Raw genomic sequence first — 13,607 nt, 5'->3', positions numbered from 1 at the left:
TGTTTGTACTTTCTTCTCAAGTCACAAGGAGACAGTGCTTAAAAATGAGCCTGGGGTACAGAAGCCAGGAGAGAGCCTAGAGGAGAGAGAGGTGGTGTGGTAGAATTGTCTGTATTCTGTCAATCATGTTTTAAATAACTGCTGATTGGCCAGGCAGGAAGTATAGGTGGGACAACCAGGCAGGAAGTAAAGATGGGGCAATGAGAACAGGAGAATGCTGGGAAAGAGGAAGCCCATTCCTCTCAAGTCCTGGCCCATACACGGAAGAAGCAGGATGTGACCTGCCCACTGAAAAAAAGTACTGAGCCATGTGGCTAACATAGATAAGAACATGTGTTAATATAAGTTACAAGAGTTAATAAGAAGCCTGAGCTAATGGGCCAATCAGTTTATAACCTAATATAGACCTCTCTGTGTGATTTATTTGGGGCTTATTGGCTGTGGGAACTGGGCAGAACAGAAACTCCAACAAGAAGGCCCTCATGTTACAGAGAGGACCAAGAGATGAGAGAGAGGGCCTAGAGGGAAGATAGAGAGGGTCTCGAGTGAAGAGAGAGAGGGTCTAGAGTGGAGAGAGGGCCATGCATGTATTGTGACCTTAAGGTTCCAGTCCTGCGTACAGATGGCTTCCAGGAGCACTTTCAAGAATAGGGTCACATAAATGTCCACTCCAGAGAGCAAATGTTCATTTGGATACAACTGCAGGGCATTAACTGAGTCCTGGGTGTGAGCCTTTGCCCCATCTACACTGCCTGGGGAGGGAGGTGGTGAGTGAGGATGCCCAGGATGCCCGGCTGTCTTATTTGATGCCTGGTGAGGGAGGTGGTGAGTGAGGATGCCCAGGATGCCCGGCTGTCTTATTTGATGCCTGGTGAGGGAGGTGGTGAGTGAGGATGCCCAGGATGCCCGGCTGTCTTATTTGATGCCTGGGGAGGGAGGTGGTGAGTGAGGATGCCCGCTGTCTTATTTGATGCCTGGGGAGGGAGGTGGTCAGCGAGGATGCCCAGGATGCCCGGCTGTCTTATTTGATGCACAGTGCTTCTTCCATTCCTCAGTGCACAGGCTCCTAATCACCCAGCAGCTTCACATTCCCTACTATTAATCTACCTGCCCCCAAGGCACAGATTTATAATCTCAGCTACGCAGGGGAGTGAGGCAGGAGGACCGCAAGTTCAAGGCCTGCCTGGGCAACCTAGGGAGCTCATGTCTGAAAATAAAAAGGACAGCATCATGGTGGTACCCTGGGTACCTAGAAAGTCAAAAGCGGAAAGCCAGAGTTACAGGCACAGGACAGGTGGAGGGGGCAAGTTCCTTGGTGGCTGGCACAAGGAAAGGGGCATGACAGTGAGGTACCTGACCCACAGAGGGGAAGGAGCCAGCCTGGACCGCAGAGACCCTCTCTCAGTCTCCCAACTCCCCTGCCCCAGTGAGCAGGTGTGACGTCCTGGGTTTGATTCTCGGCACGTGACCTGAAGCTGCAGTGTTTGTACTTAGCAGGTGAAAGCAGGAAGACCACAAGCTCAGTGTCATAGGTGCACGAGGTCAGCCTGGGCTACGTGCGTGCACGTCTTAGGGTGGGGGGAGCCTAAAACTTCAAAAGCATGTTAATTAACTAATGAAACGGTCACTGGGAAGGGCTCTAATCCTACACAGTTGTTGTCCTTGTAAAGGGAGCAATGAGGCTGGGAGGGGTAGCTAGGTGGTTAAGTGAACTTGCTGCTCTTCCAAGCGGACCAGAGTTTGGTTCCTAGCACCGATATCAGGTCCTTCACAGCCTCTGTCACTCCAGCTCCAAGGGATCCAGTGCCCTCGTCTGAACCTGATGCACACACGGACACAGAGCACACATGCATTTCCACAGAAGAAACACAGGACCTGTCTCAAAGAGCAAACCAACCAGAATCCAAGACAAGCAGAGCCAATCAAGTGACATCGGAGACATGGGGGAAACGGAAGGTTGCTTTGCCTCTCCCAGGTCCTAGTGTGACTCAGAGGGTCACACCCTGGAGAGTGAACCAAATGTGTCCCCCACCCCCACTAGGTCTTACCACGTTTTCTGGCAGCTTGTGTCCAGGGAGATATTTCACGTTTTCGTGGTCATTGTTGATGATGTCTGTCAGCTTCCTCCCGTTAACGGTTTCCTCGAAGACCCACATCTTGACCGTGGAGGCGAACTTCTGCAGGTTCTTTACATTATTTCCAATGATTTTTGCAACAGCTGATCCCCTGCAATGAGACAGAAGAGGGAAAAAAATGTAAACTCACTGGAGAAGAGAAAAAAGCATTTGACTGAGATGCAGATGTTTGGCGTTTTGATCCTCAGACTTCATGAGTCAGCTCAAGGTGAGTGGTGTGTGTGCGGACTCAGATTTTCTCATACAACCCCACCCCCCTCACCCGACTGAAACCCGTCCTGTTATAAGGGAAATGCCAGCATTTGGTACAAAGTTCAAAAATAAACCAGAAGCCTGAGGCGTAGCTCAGTCAGTCAGTGTCTGACTAGCATGCACAAAGCCCTGGGTTTGATCCTCAGCTCTGCGTAAACCAGGCAGGTGGCACAAGCCTGTCATCCCAGCACTTAGAGGGTAGGGTTAGAAAGAGCGGAATTTCAGGGTCAGCCTTAGCTACACAGAGAGCTGAGGGCAGCCTGGGAGACAGGAGACTCTGTCTTCCTCGAATCTACTAAGAACCAGCATGTCTCGGAGCAGTGTCACAAGTAGGACAGAAATTCTGGGGAAAACGTGGAAAGGTACGAGAGGGTTTGGCGCCTGTAAGGAGGCTTAGCTACAGCTCAGATCAATCAAGGAGATTAAAATGTAACTATTGTGGAATTAACTGTATCCTATTAAACCACAGCAGAGCCACCTCTGTGTGAGAAAGGAGACGCCTCCACGAAAGGAAACAGGCCATAGGGTGGGTCCCCATCGCTCCACACCCCACACCTCTGGATGGCCTCTGGCCCTCAAAGTCCCTTCCTCTGCTTTGATATCCAGTGAGTGAGAGAATTCTGAAATCCTAAGGAGTTACCACAGTCCTCAGGCAGCTCCATCCCTGTAAAGATTTTATTCTTGTACTTGTTTAATAAAACACTGATTGGTCAGTAGCAAGGCAGGAAATATAGGCAGGGTGACCAGGCAGGAAGTAGGGAAAGAACAGGAGAATTCTGGAAAGAGGGAAGTTTCAGTCTGCAGTCGTCACCCAGACACAGAGCAAGCAAGATATGACTGCCTCGCTGAAAAAGGTACCAAATCATGTGGCTAACATAGACAAGAATAATGGGCTAATATAAGTTATAAGAGTTATAAGAAGCCTGAGCTAATGGGCCAATCAGTTTATGATTAGTGTAGACCTCTGTGTGATTTCCTTCGGACTGAATGGCTGTGGGTGGCGTGGCTAACACAGAGGGACCCAGTAGGAGAGAAAACTCTGCTGGGCCTGGCTACTGTGCCCTTGTGTTAAGCTGTGATGGTGGGCACTTGACCTCAGCTGAGCCGAGTGGCTTCCGACTGTGGTGTCTGAAATGAGAAACTGCTGCCTAGAGGACTTTCCTGGTGTGGGCTCCGGTGTAAGAAAATGATAAAGAAAGTAGATGCGATACTTAGTCCCTTCCCGTAACTCCAGCATTGAGGAGGCTGAGCCGGAAGGATGCCTGTCACTCATAAACAGTGGGCTCCAGGCCAACCTGGGTGACAGACTGTGACCCCATCTCAAAAAATCAAGCAGGCAAAAGTGGTGAGGAACACTCTAAAATCCCAAGGAATTCCGAATTTTATGATGGTGTGGTCACACGAGTGTGAGGGCACGCCTGTGTGCAAGTGTGCAAGCAGCGTTGCCGGTGAGAGACAGAGACAAGGCGGTGGTGGGCAGAATTACGTGGACCTTGCCTTGGGGGAGGCACCAGATGGGCCTCACCTGGGAAGAAGCTGCGCCACTTCAGGGACTAAAGTCCGGGAGCCAAGACCAGTCCAGAGTGTTTACTCAGAAGCATCGACCCCACCTCCCCACCCAAGCAAGAACTACGTTCAGCCTCAGGCCTCAGAACACACACTCGCTCACAATTCTGCCTGCTGTGCCAATGAAATCTGTGATCCCAGCACTGGGGGTGGAGCTAGGGGGAAATCAGGTACTGAAGGTCGTCCTCAGTCACCTAGGGAGTTGGAGCCTGGGCTACCTGAGACTTCTTTGAAAAGCAAATATGAGACAGAGGCAGGAGGACATCTGTGAATGTGAGGCCTGGGCCAGCCAGGGCTACATTTTTTTCTTTTGTTTTGTTTTTAGGTTTTTCAAGGCAGGACTTCTCTGTGTAGTTCTGCCTGTCCTGGAACTCTGTAGACCCGGCAGGCCTCAAACTCAGAGATTCACCTGCCTCTGCTGGGATCAAAGGTGTGTGCCACTACCGCCCGGCGGTGAGACCCTTTCTTAAAACAACAGAACCCAAATCAATGCTATGCAAAAAAAACCCAACCAATTGGATAAATACGTGGGAGATGGAGACATGGCTCAGTGGTTAAGAGCACTGGCTACAGGGTCCAGCTCTTAGTTGTTGGGAGCAGTGAGACCCCAGATCCTGAATTTCTTGTAACAACTTGTTTTCCCCTGATCTGAGTGCCTACATCTGCTCTGAGCATGAGACCTTCAGGAGTTCCTGATGGCAGGAGAGTGGTTTCTGGTGGGTTTGGCTGGGGCGTGGCTATCTCTATATAATCTGCCCCTGAACACAATAAAGGGGGCATTCTTGAGCAATTCAAGGATGACCCGTGTCGCTGTCAAAAAAAAAAAAAAAAAGCAATGGCTGCTTTTGCAGAGGACCCAGGGTCAAGTCCAGCACCCAGATGGTGACTCCTAATCATGTGTGACTTCAGTTCCAGGGAATCTGTGATACCCTCTTCTGATTTCGACTGTACCAGACACATACATGGTACAGACATGCTCTCAGGGGAAACACCCAGAGGTAGGATAACTATGAAAATCAGTCAGTGGAGCGAACAGTGGGCTTCTGATAAGATCTCAGTCTTTATACCATAGGAGAGACACACTGTCCCCAGTTCACAGCTGAAAGAATGGAGGCCAAGAGAGTACAGATGTGAACCAAAAGGACCCCGTGAGCACCAAGAGGCAGGAGTTCAAGCCCAGATCTGTTTCCCAGGAGCCCTTTCCTGTTGGAAGGAAGAGAGGGAGGGAGGAAGGTAGGACAGTAATTTAAGGACCGGACTGGTCAAGAGCCCTGGCTGCTCTTCCAGAAGACCAGGCTTCAATCTCCAGTACTCATGTGGAGCTCACGACTGTCTGTGTCTCCAACTCCAGAGATCTGGCCTCCTTGAATAGCGTATATATATTGTACACAGACATACATGCAGGCACAACACCATACACATAAAATAAAGTTACAAAATTTTAATGTAACTTAAAATCTTGTAAAGTAAATAAATATATAAAGGGAGTTCTGTCACATGCTGAATTTACTAGTGGGCTGCGGGGACATAACTAAGGTCCTCAAGCTTGTGCAGTAAGCACTTATACCAACTGAGCCACGCCCTAGCCCCTGCTCTCTCCTTTCACCCAGAAGGAAAGGGGTCCAGGGAGAATGAGTGTGTGGCCATAATGTCCACCACCTGAGCTCCTACCCCTCCCATGCCTGCTCTGAGCTGTGCGGTTTACCAGGCAATCAAGGACGTTGGTGAATTTTCTATTAAACAACATCTAGTCTCCAGTCCTAAGAGCAATGCATGAAAGAGGCCAGAGCGCTAGGAATAATCCCATCCCGCCACCCAGGCAGAACCACGGTCGACACCGCGTGTGATTCTCTGCGGTTAAAGGGCTTTTGAAATACAGCCCAGTGCCAGAGATACAAACGTGAACGGCGAAAGATTTTAAGAATAGATTCGACTTGGTGCAATGTTTATTTGATCTCTGGGTAGAGAAGCTTTCCAAGTTTAAACCCAAAAGAGGAAACCACGGAGACAGGGAGGAAAAAAAAATCAATGTGAACATTTCACTTAAAGGAAAGGAGGACGATATCAGGGCTTCTGGCAGAGGACGGTGCTCACCATGGGATGGCCCCTTAAACAAAAGGCGGCACATGGCTGGGGAGGAAGTGCGATGCCCTGGATTCCATCCCCAGCACCTCACAAACTGGTTTTCTAGGCAGCAAGTTCCTTTACCTGCTAAGCCTTTTGTTGGCCTCCCACTCCCACTCCACCCCCATTTCCCAGCTGCAACAGAGTATCACGTGGTCCAGGCTGGTCTCTAATTCCATTTGTAGCTGAGGGCCCAATGTGTCTTCACCTCCTGGGAGTTAGGATCACAGGTTAGTGTCCACGACCTCCTGCACACCAGACAAAGCCCTCTGCCAACTGAGTGTCACAGGGTTTGTGCCCAAGGTTTTCTGCGTCTTCTATTTACAGACTCTCAGCAGACAGCACATCCTAGTAAGAGAACAAGGAAGCCAGCTCCCATAGCTGCACCATCAATTGCTGGAGAGATGGCTCTTGGATAAGAACTTGCCACACAAGTGTGAAGACTGCAGTTCAGATCTCCAGACCCCACAAAGCCAGGAAGGAGAGGGAACCACTTGATATACCAGTTCACGAGAGGCAGAGACCGGGGACCCCAGGGCAAGACGTGTAGGTAGATAAACCAGAATGTGTGAGCTCGAGGCTTAGGCATGCAGATCCCCAGATGAGAAACTATGTCTGACACCAGCTTCAGGCTTCCACATGCACACACATGAGAACACAAATATACACACAAAGAAGAGGAGGAGGAGAAGCCAGGCTGTGGTGGCGCACGCCTTTAATCCCAACACTCAGGAGGTAGAGGCAGGCTGATCTCTGAGTTTGAGGCTAGCCTGGTCTGCAGGGCTAGTTCCAGGACAGCTAGGGCTGCACTGAGAAACCCTGTCTTGAAAAACAAACAAACAAAAAGAGAGAGAGAGAGAGACCCCATGACTTAAGAGGTTTCCTTTAATCTTAGATGAAGGTGGCTAGGTCTGTAGGACATAGCGCAGGACATTGCTGTACAGCCAGCCAGTGTTCCGGCTGCTAGGCAGAGTTCTTGAAGACGCACATTCTTTGGTTTTGTTGCCTGTAGCCCATACAAACCGCTTCCTTCTTCTAGCACTGGGAAAAAACAGGTAGAAGCAGCCAGATGGTAAGAAGCAGAAGCTGCTCTACTGCCTGAGACAGTGTTTCTCAAGCTTGGGAGGAGGCTGGTCTGTAAGCAGGGGAAATGGGGGCCCAGTTCCTTACCCCACTGACATTACATACAAGCAACACTTGTTCCCACTTGTTTGCTGAGCTCCCGGGGGTGGTGCTAATTGATGCTGGTTAGTTATAAACCAAGGGTATTGGAGACAGCTAGGCTAGTGGAATGCAGGTCTAGCATGAACCCAGGAAGGCCTGGGTCCCTGAAGGGACACAGCGTAGCATGGCTGTAATTCCAGCACTAGGAGAAGAGGCTGGAAGACCAGAGCCAGTCTGCGCTATGATGAGCCGCCTGCTGAAACACAAAAATGAACAACAAAATCCAACGCTTAAAAAGCAAGCAAACCAGCCAGGCGGTGGTAGCGCACGCCTTTGATCCCAGCACTCAGGAGGCAGAGGCAGGCGGATCTCTGTGAGTTCGAGACCAGTCTGATCTACAGGAGCTAGTTCCAGGACAGGCATCAAAGCTACAGAGGAACCCTGTCTCAAAAAACAAAAACATAAAAAAACCAAAACAAAACAAAAAACAAAAGCAAGCAAACCAGTCTGGAGCAACAATGGCTCGGTCTGTTAGAGTGTTTACTATGGAAACACAAGCACCTGAGTTTGAATCCCTGAACTCACACAAAAGAGCTGGGTATGGTGGTGTATGTTTGTAATCCCAGCTGGGGAGGTGGAGGCAGGTGGATTCCTGGGATTTGCTGGCCAGCCAGCCTGGGTCTGCTTGGTGAGCTCCAGGCTAATGGCAAAGCAGCAAACACAACATGAAGGGAAACGGGAACCATCGAGATGGTTCTGTGGGTGAAGGCACTTGCTGTTGAGGCTGAGTTGGATCCCCAGAATCCACAAGGTGGAAGTCGTCCCTTGATGGACGTCATTCATATGCTATGGTGAACACACACATGCCCACACACTAAATATGTAAAGGTAGAAACATTTTTTACATTAACTCTATGGTCACATAAACAGGGCCTGCATAATGACAATACCAGCTGATATCCTAAAATGGACGGGGACCTCTCACAAGGTCTCACCTGGGCAATTAATGGCTGCTAAGGGAGGGAGGATCAGTCCTCTACGCGCACATAAGAGTGGACTCAGATGGTTGTATTTGTATACTTGTGTATGTAACAAGTTTAAGAATGAGGTCATGAAGTTGAGAAGGAGAAAGGAGAACAGGTGAGGAGTTGGAGAAGGGAGAGGGGAGGTAGAAATGATGTAAATATAGGATTCGTGTGAAATTCTCAGAAATATTAAAGTATAAAATTCATAACTAAAAATAGCAACGTTGAACACTGTCCTGAAGAAGAGAACCAAGGATGGACACACACACACACACACACACACATACAGAGAGAGAGAGAGAGAGAGAGAGAGAGAGAGAGAGAGAGAGAGAGAGAACATACTCATTTGTAATCTCAGCATTTGGGAGGCAGAGGCTGGAGGATCAATGGTGCAGGACAGTTGTCTCAGGCAGGAAGTATAGGCGGGACAACCAGACAGGAAGTAGAGGTGAGTCAATAAGAACAGGATAATTCTGGGAAGAGGAAAGCTTGGTTCACAGTCCTGGCCCATCCACTGAAGAAAAAGATGTGACTGCCTCGCTGAAAAAGATACTGAGCCATGTGGCTAACATATATAAGAATAATGGGCTAATATAAGTTGTGAGAGTTAATAAGAAGCCTGAACTAATGGGCCAATCAGTTTATAGCTAATGTAGACCTCTGTGTGATTTCTTTGTGACTTAATGATTGTGGAAACTGGGTAGGACAGAAACCCCAGACAACAGATCAAGAGTTCAAGATCATTCTATAGAGGCAGTTCAAGGCCATCTTGGACTACATAGTGAGACCCAGTCTCAAAATATCAAGGGGGGGGGGCGTGGATATCACAGCAGTAAAATACTTGCCTACCACATGCAAGAACCTGAGCTCACTCCCAACACAGCAAAAAGTGAGGGAGCAGAGGGGAGGAGGAGCTGGGCAGTGGTGGTGCACACCTTCAATCTCCCAGCACTCCGGAGGCAGAGACAGGCAGATCTGTGATTTTTGAGGCCAGTTTGGACTCAAAAACAGTTCCAGGACAGTCAGAACTGTTACACAGAGAAAGCCTGTCTTGAAAAACCAAAAAAAAAAAAAAAAAAAAAAAAAAAAAGAAAAAGAAAGGAAGACAAATAATAGTAAGATATATAATCCCATCATTTTTGAGAGATTTAGGTAGAGAGAATGCCAAGAGTTCAAATCCAATCTGGGCTATATCATGATACAAGGCAAGCCTGGACTACATAACATTGTTTCAAAAAGAAAACAAAACATGTTTGGCGCATGCCTCTAGTCTGAGTAACAGAAAGCAAAAGCAGGCATATCTATGAGTCCAAGGTCATCCAGGGTAGACACTTTAGTCCTGGTCACCCTAGAATGCACTGTGTGGACCAGTCTTTGGCCAATTCTTGATCCTTCTGCCTCAGCTTCACCAGTTGTGGGGTGTTGTGGAATACTATTTCAACTAGGCAAAAATGTGTTACATTTGTTTATGGCGCAGAATATTATGGGAACTATGTAAAGATGTGCTACCTTTGTTTATTCTGCATGTGTTTAATTATGAAAAGATGGGCTGCATTTGTTTCACCTTGCCTGCCTAAGGCACCTGATTGGTCTAATAAAGAGCTGAACGGCCAATAGCTAGGCAGGAGAAGGATAGGCAGCGCTAGCAGGCAGAGACTATGTAGGAGGAGAAATCGAGAGGAACGAGAAGGAGGAGGAGAAGAGAATGAGGGAGATACTCAGGGACAGAAGCCAGACAGAGGTCAGCCAGCAGACGTGAGAAGCAGCGAAAGTAAGATATACACGAAGAAGGTAAAAAGCCCAGGCCAAAAGGTAGATAAAGAGAAACAGGTTTAAGTTAAAAGAGCTAGCCAGAACCCACGCCTAAAGTAGGACAAGCATTCAGAACTGATAAGTGACCTTGTCGTGATCTGGGAGCTGACTGGTGGCCCAAAAGAAAACACCCAGTGCAGCTGGGATTAAAAGCTTGAGTCACTACACCCAACTGAACCACACTGCTGAGGCAGGGCAGATTGACTCTCTTCTCAGTTAAGAGATTTCACGCCAGGACAAGGACGGTGAACTGAGTAAAGATCCTATCAGCTGACTCTGGGGCTGGGACATTGAGCTCTCTTCCCCAGCTCCTGCAATCCACAATTACAACCCTAATCTCAGACAGCAGGTACCTTCGATATTCTAAATAAGGATTTATAGATGCAGTCAGTTTTAGGCCTGCTGCCAAGCAGGTGACTGAGATAGAGACCCCTGGGAGCTGTCACATCCCAGCTGCTCCTAGGTTACTGCCTGCCCTACCCTACCTGCCTGGGAAGGGTGGGTACTTTTGGAGTTCTGTTCTGCAGTGACCTGAGGTCTGTATTTGACGCTATGTCTGAGTGATCTCCGGGTTGGTTTTTGTTAGCGATGGTTCTTAATACATTTTATTACATTTGCTTATTTAGTTGGCTAGAGTGTGTGTATGTTGTGTGTGTGTGAGTGTGTGTGTGAGGCAATTGGGCTAAGACTTATCACTACAGCTTAGCTATACATGACCACACCTCTATTTACATAAATGCTCAATTGCTTAAGCAATAGTTACATTCCTGTGGCGAGGACTAGACGTGGAAGAGAGGTCCAGCTTCTGCTTGAAAATGAGTAAAAGACTAAAGTCCTTTCATGGAAAAAATCTGCCCTTTCCCAAGGAAGGACCCAGCAAGACTGACTGCAGAGGCAACCCTGGTGCCAAGGAGTCTTCGGGCCACAAGCTGCACACAGCAATACTGGGGAGGCCGAGAGGCAGGCAGATCTCTGTGAGTTCAAGTCCAGTCTGGTCTTCATAGCGAGTCCCTATCTCTCAAAAACAACCCAACAAAAACCAAAACCCCACATGATGTGGCTTGCCTGTAATCTTAGTGCTGGGGAGTTAGAGGCAGGAAGATCAGAAGTTCAAAGTCAGGGCTGGAAAAAATCAGGTTAAAAACACTGCCACCCTTCCAGAGGCCCTGGGTTTGATTATCAGCATCCACATGGTGGCTCACAATTGTAACTTTGGTTCTAGAGGATCTGATGTCTGCCTCTGGCCTCCAAGGGCACCAGGCACACATGTGGTACATAGACATACGTATAGGCCAAACACCCTCACAAAAGAATAAAACTTTTTAAAAAGTTATATAGATAAAAGCCTATTTATATATTAAAATATAATTCAAAGTCATCCTTATTAGCCAGGGCTATATAAGAACCTTCCTTAAAAAAAAAAAGGGTGTGTGTGGTGGGGGAGGATACTGTTTAAAATGTAAAATCTAGGCTTGTGCCGGACTCCAGTTCATAAAGTTTGTATCTTTAAACCTTATCTTCTAAGACCTTACTTATCTCATACCTGAGTTGCTTAATAGTAGAGACCAAGTCCTGTTCCTGAAAAGAGCAAGGCACCCTAAAGAACAGAGCACCCTAAAGATCATGCTACCTGCCGGGGCAAACCCTGGAGAGTATACTAACTCAGAGCTCAACACTCCATCTTCATCCCCTTTATTTTTTGAGGTTCCACTGTATTCTGGCTGGTCTAGAACTTGCTATGTAGCCCAGGTTAGCCTTCTATTTGTAGTGGTCTTAATGTCTCAGTCCCTCATGGGCAGGATTACAGACAAGAACCATTCTGCCTCTTTCTGGCCCCTTCCTCCCTGCTCATAGTTCCTCTAATTGGGACGCTCTTAGGAAGTGGGGATCCTCTCTCTAAGACCGAGTGACTCTGTACCCAGGGTGATGGCGTGAAGCCAACAGCTGTTTCTGTCTGATCTGGTATTTCATGGAGGCAGGCAGCCAGCACAAACCTTCCGAACAATTCTCAATTGCTGTGTTGCAGGCCAAGTTCTACTCCCTCCCAGAGCCGGATCAGACCAAGAATACAGCCAAGTACATCAGAATGAAGATGCTTCAGGCTAGCCGCCAAGCCTCCCTGAAGGGCCAGAAAGGTTGGCTTCAGGATCCTTGTTCAAGCTTGGTCTAGTGTGGCAGAGCTGGGCCACTTCTGCCTGCAACTGACAAGCTGGGGAAAGGACTGTCCTCTGTGGAGTTGGAGAGGATGGGGAAGTAACCTGGAGTAGGTGTCTGAGGCTAGCATCAGGGGACGGAAGCAGGAGAAGCAAGAGTTCAAGATCATCCTCATTTAGGACAAGGCCAACCTGGGCTAAGTGAGACCCAGTCTCAAATCAACAACAAAATGTGCTCAGTGGGTGCTTGCCCGGTAGCAGAGCTCACATTTCTCTGGAGTGACCTTGATATTGTAAGTGCTGTGCTGTGGTAATCCCCTCTGTATGCTATGAATATTTTATTTCCATTGGTTAATAAGGAAGCTGCTTTGGCCTATGGTAGAGCAGAATATAGCCAGGTTGGAAGAGATAGAGTAGGCAGCGGCGCCATGTAGTTGCTGAAGGAGAAAGATGCCACTGGAACCTTACCGGTAGACCACAGTCTCCTGGTGATACATTCATCAATAGAAGTGGGTTAATTTAAGATGTAAGAGCTAGCTGGAAATAGGCCTAAACTGTTGGCCAAACTGTTGTAATTAATACAGTTTCTGTGTGATTATTTGGGTCTGGGAAGCCAGGGACGAACAAGCAGCCTCCACTTATAGGGGTGAAGCCAAGCTGAAGGTCTATATGAAGCCTTGATGAGGATGTCTAAGAGTCCCATTTAATGTGACACAGAAGTGCATGGGGAGGCAGCAGGTCAACACGCTTGCCACGCAAGCCTGACGGCCTGTGCTGAGTCCCCAGATCTACGGAAGAAAAGAACTCCCAAAAGTTATCCTCTGAAGTGTGCAGGAACCCTCACTTTCTCTCACAAGCACACTTGTGGCGGCCATTGCAGTTACAGGTAGGTGGGTTTTGTGAGTATGAGGTCAGCTCTGTCTACATAGTGAGTAGCAAGACAAAGTTACATAGAGAAGCCCTGCCTCAAAAAACTAAAAATTTAAATAGTCAGCTGGCACAGCCCTTTAAACCTAGCACTCTGAAAGCAGAGGCTGGAAGATCTCTGAGTTTAAGGCCAGCCTGGTCTACTTAGGTCCCAACCACCCAGGGTTGCATAGTAAGACCCTGTTACAAGAGCTAGTTCCAGGACAGGCTCCAAAAGCTACAGAGAAACCCTGTCTCGAAAAGCAAAACAAAACAAACAATAAAAAAAAAATTAGAGGCTGAAGGGATGGCTCATTAGTTAGGAGTACTTGGCTCTTGTAGAGGACCTGAGTTCAGTTCCCAGCACCCATATGGTGGCTCCCAACCGTCTGTAACTTCAGTTCCAGGAAATCCCATGACCTCTTCTGATCTCCGCAGGCAACAGGCACATATTTAGTGCACTTACATAT

At 48.1% G+C, this 13,607-nt stretch overlaps 1 protein-coding gene across 2 annotated transcripts in view; it reads right to left on the bottom strand.

Moving 5' to 3' along the window:
• Gpd1l (glycerol-3-phosphate dehydrogenase 1 like) overlaps positions 1-13,607 on the bottom strand; it is a 42,992-nt gene that overhangs the window by 27,499 nt on the left and 1,886 nt on the right. For both annotated transcript variants that reach the window (XM_075964248.1, XM_075964249.1), the window contains exon 2: positions 2,049-2,226. In XM_075964248.1, the coding sequence (XP_075820363.1) occupies positions 2,049-2,226 (178 nt within the window). The remainder of the gene's footprint in view (positions 1-2,048; positions 2,227-13,607) is intronic.

Source organism: Microtus pennsylvanicus, chromosome 3 (genome assembly GCF_037038515.1).
Source record: "Microtus pennsylvanicus isolate mMicPen1 chromosome 3, mMicPen1.hap1, whole genome shotgun sequence".
NCBI classification, from domain to species: domain Eukaryota; kingdom Metazoa; phylum Chordata; class Mammalia; order Rodentia; family Cricetidae; genus Microtus; species Microtus pennsylvanicus.
The sequence above is the reverse complement of the archived record's forward strand: the minus strand, read 5'-3'. Positions and strand labels throughout refer to the sequence as shown.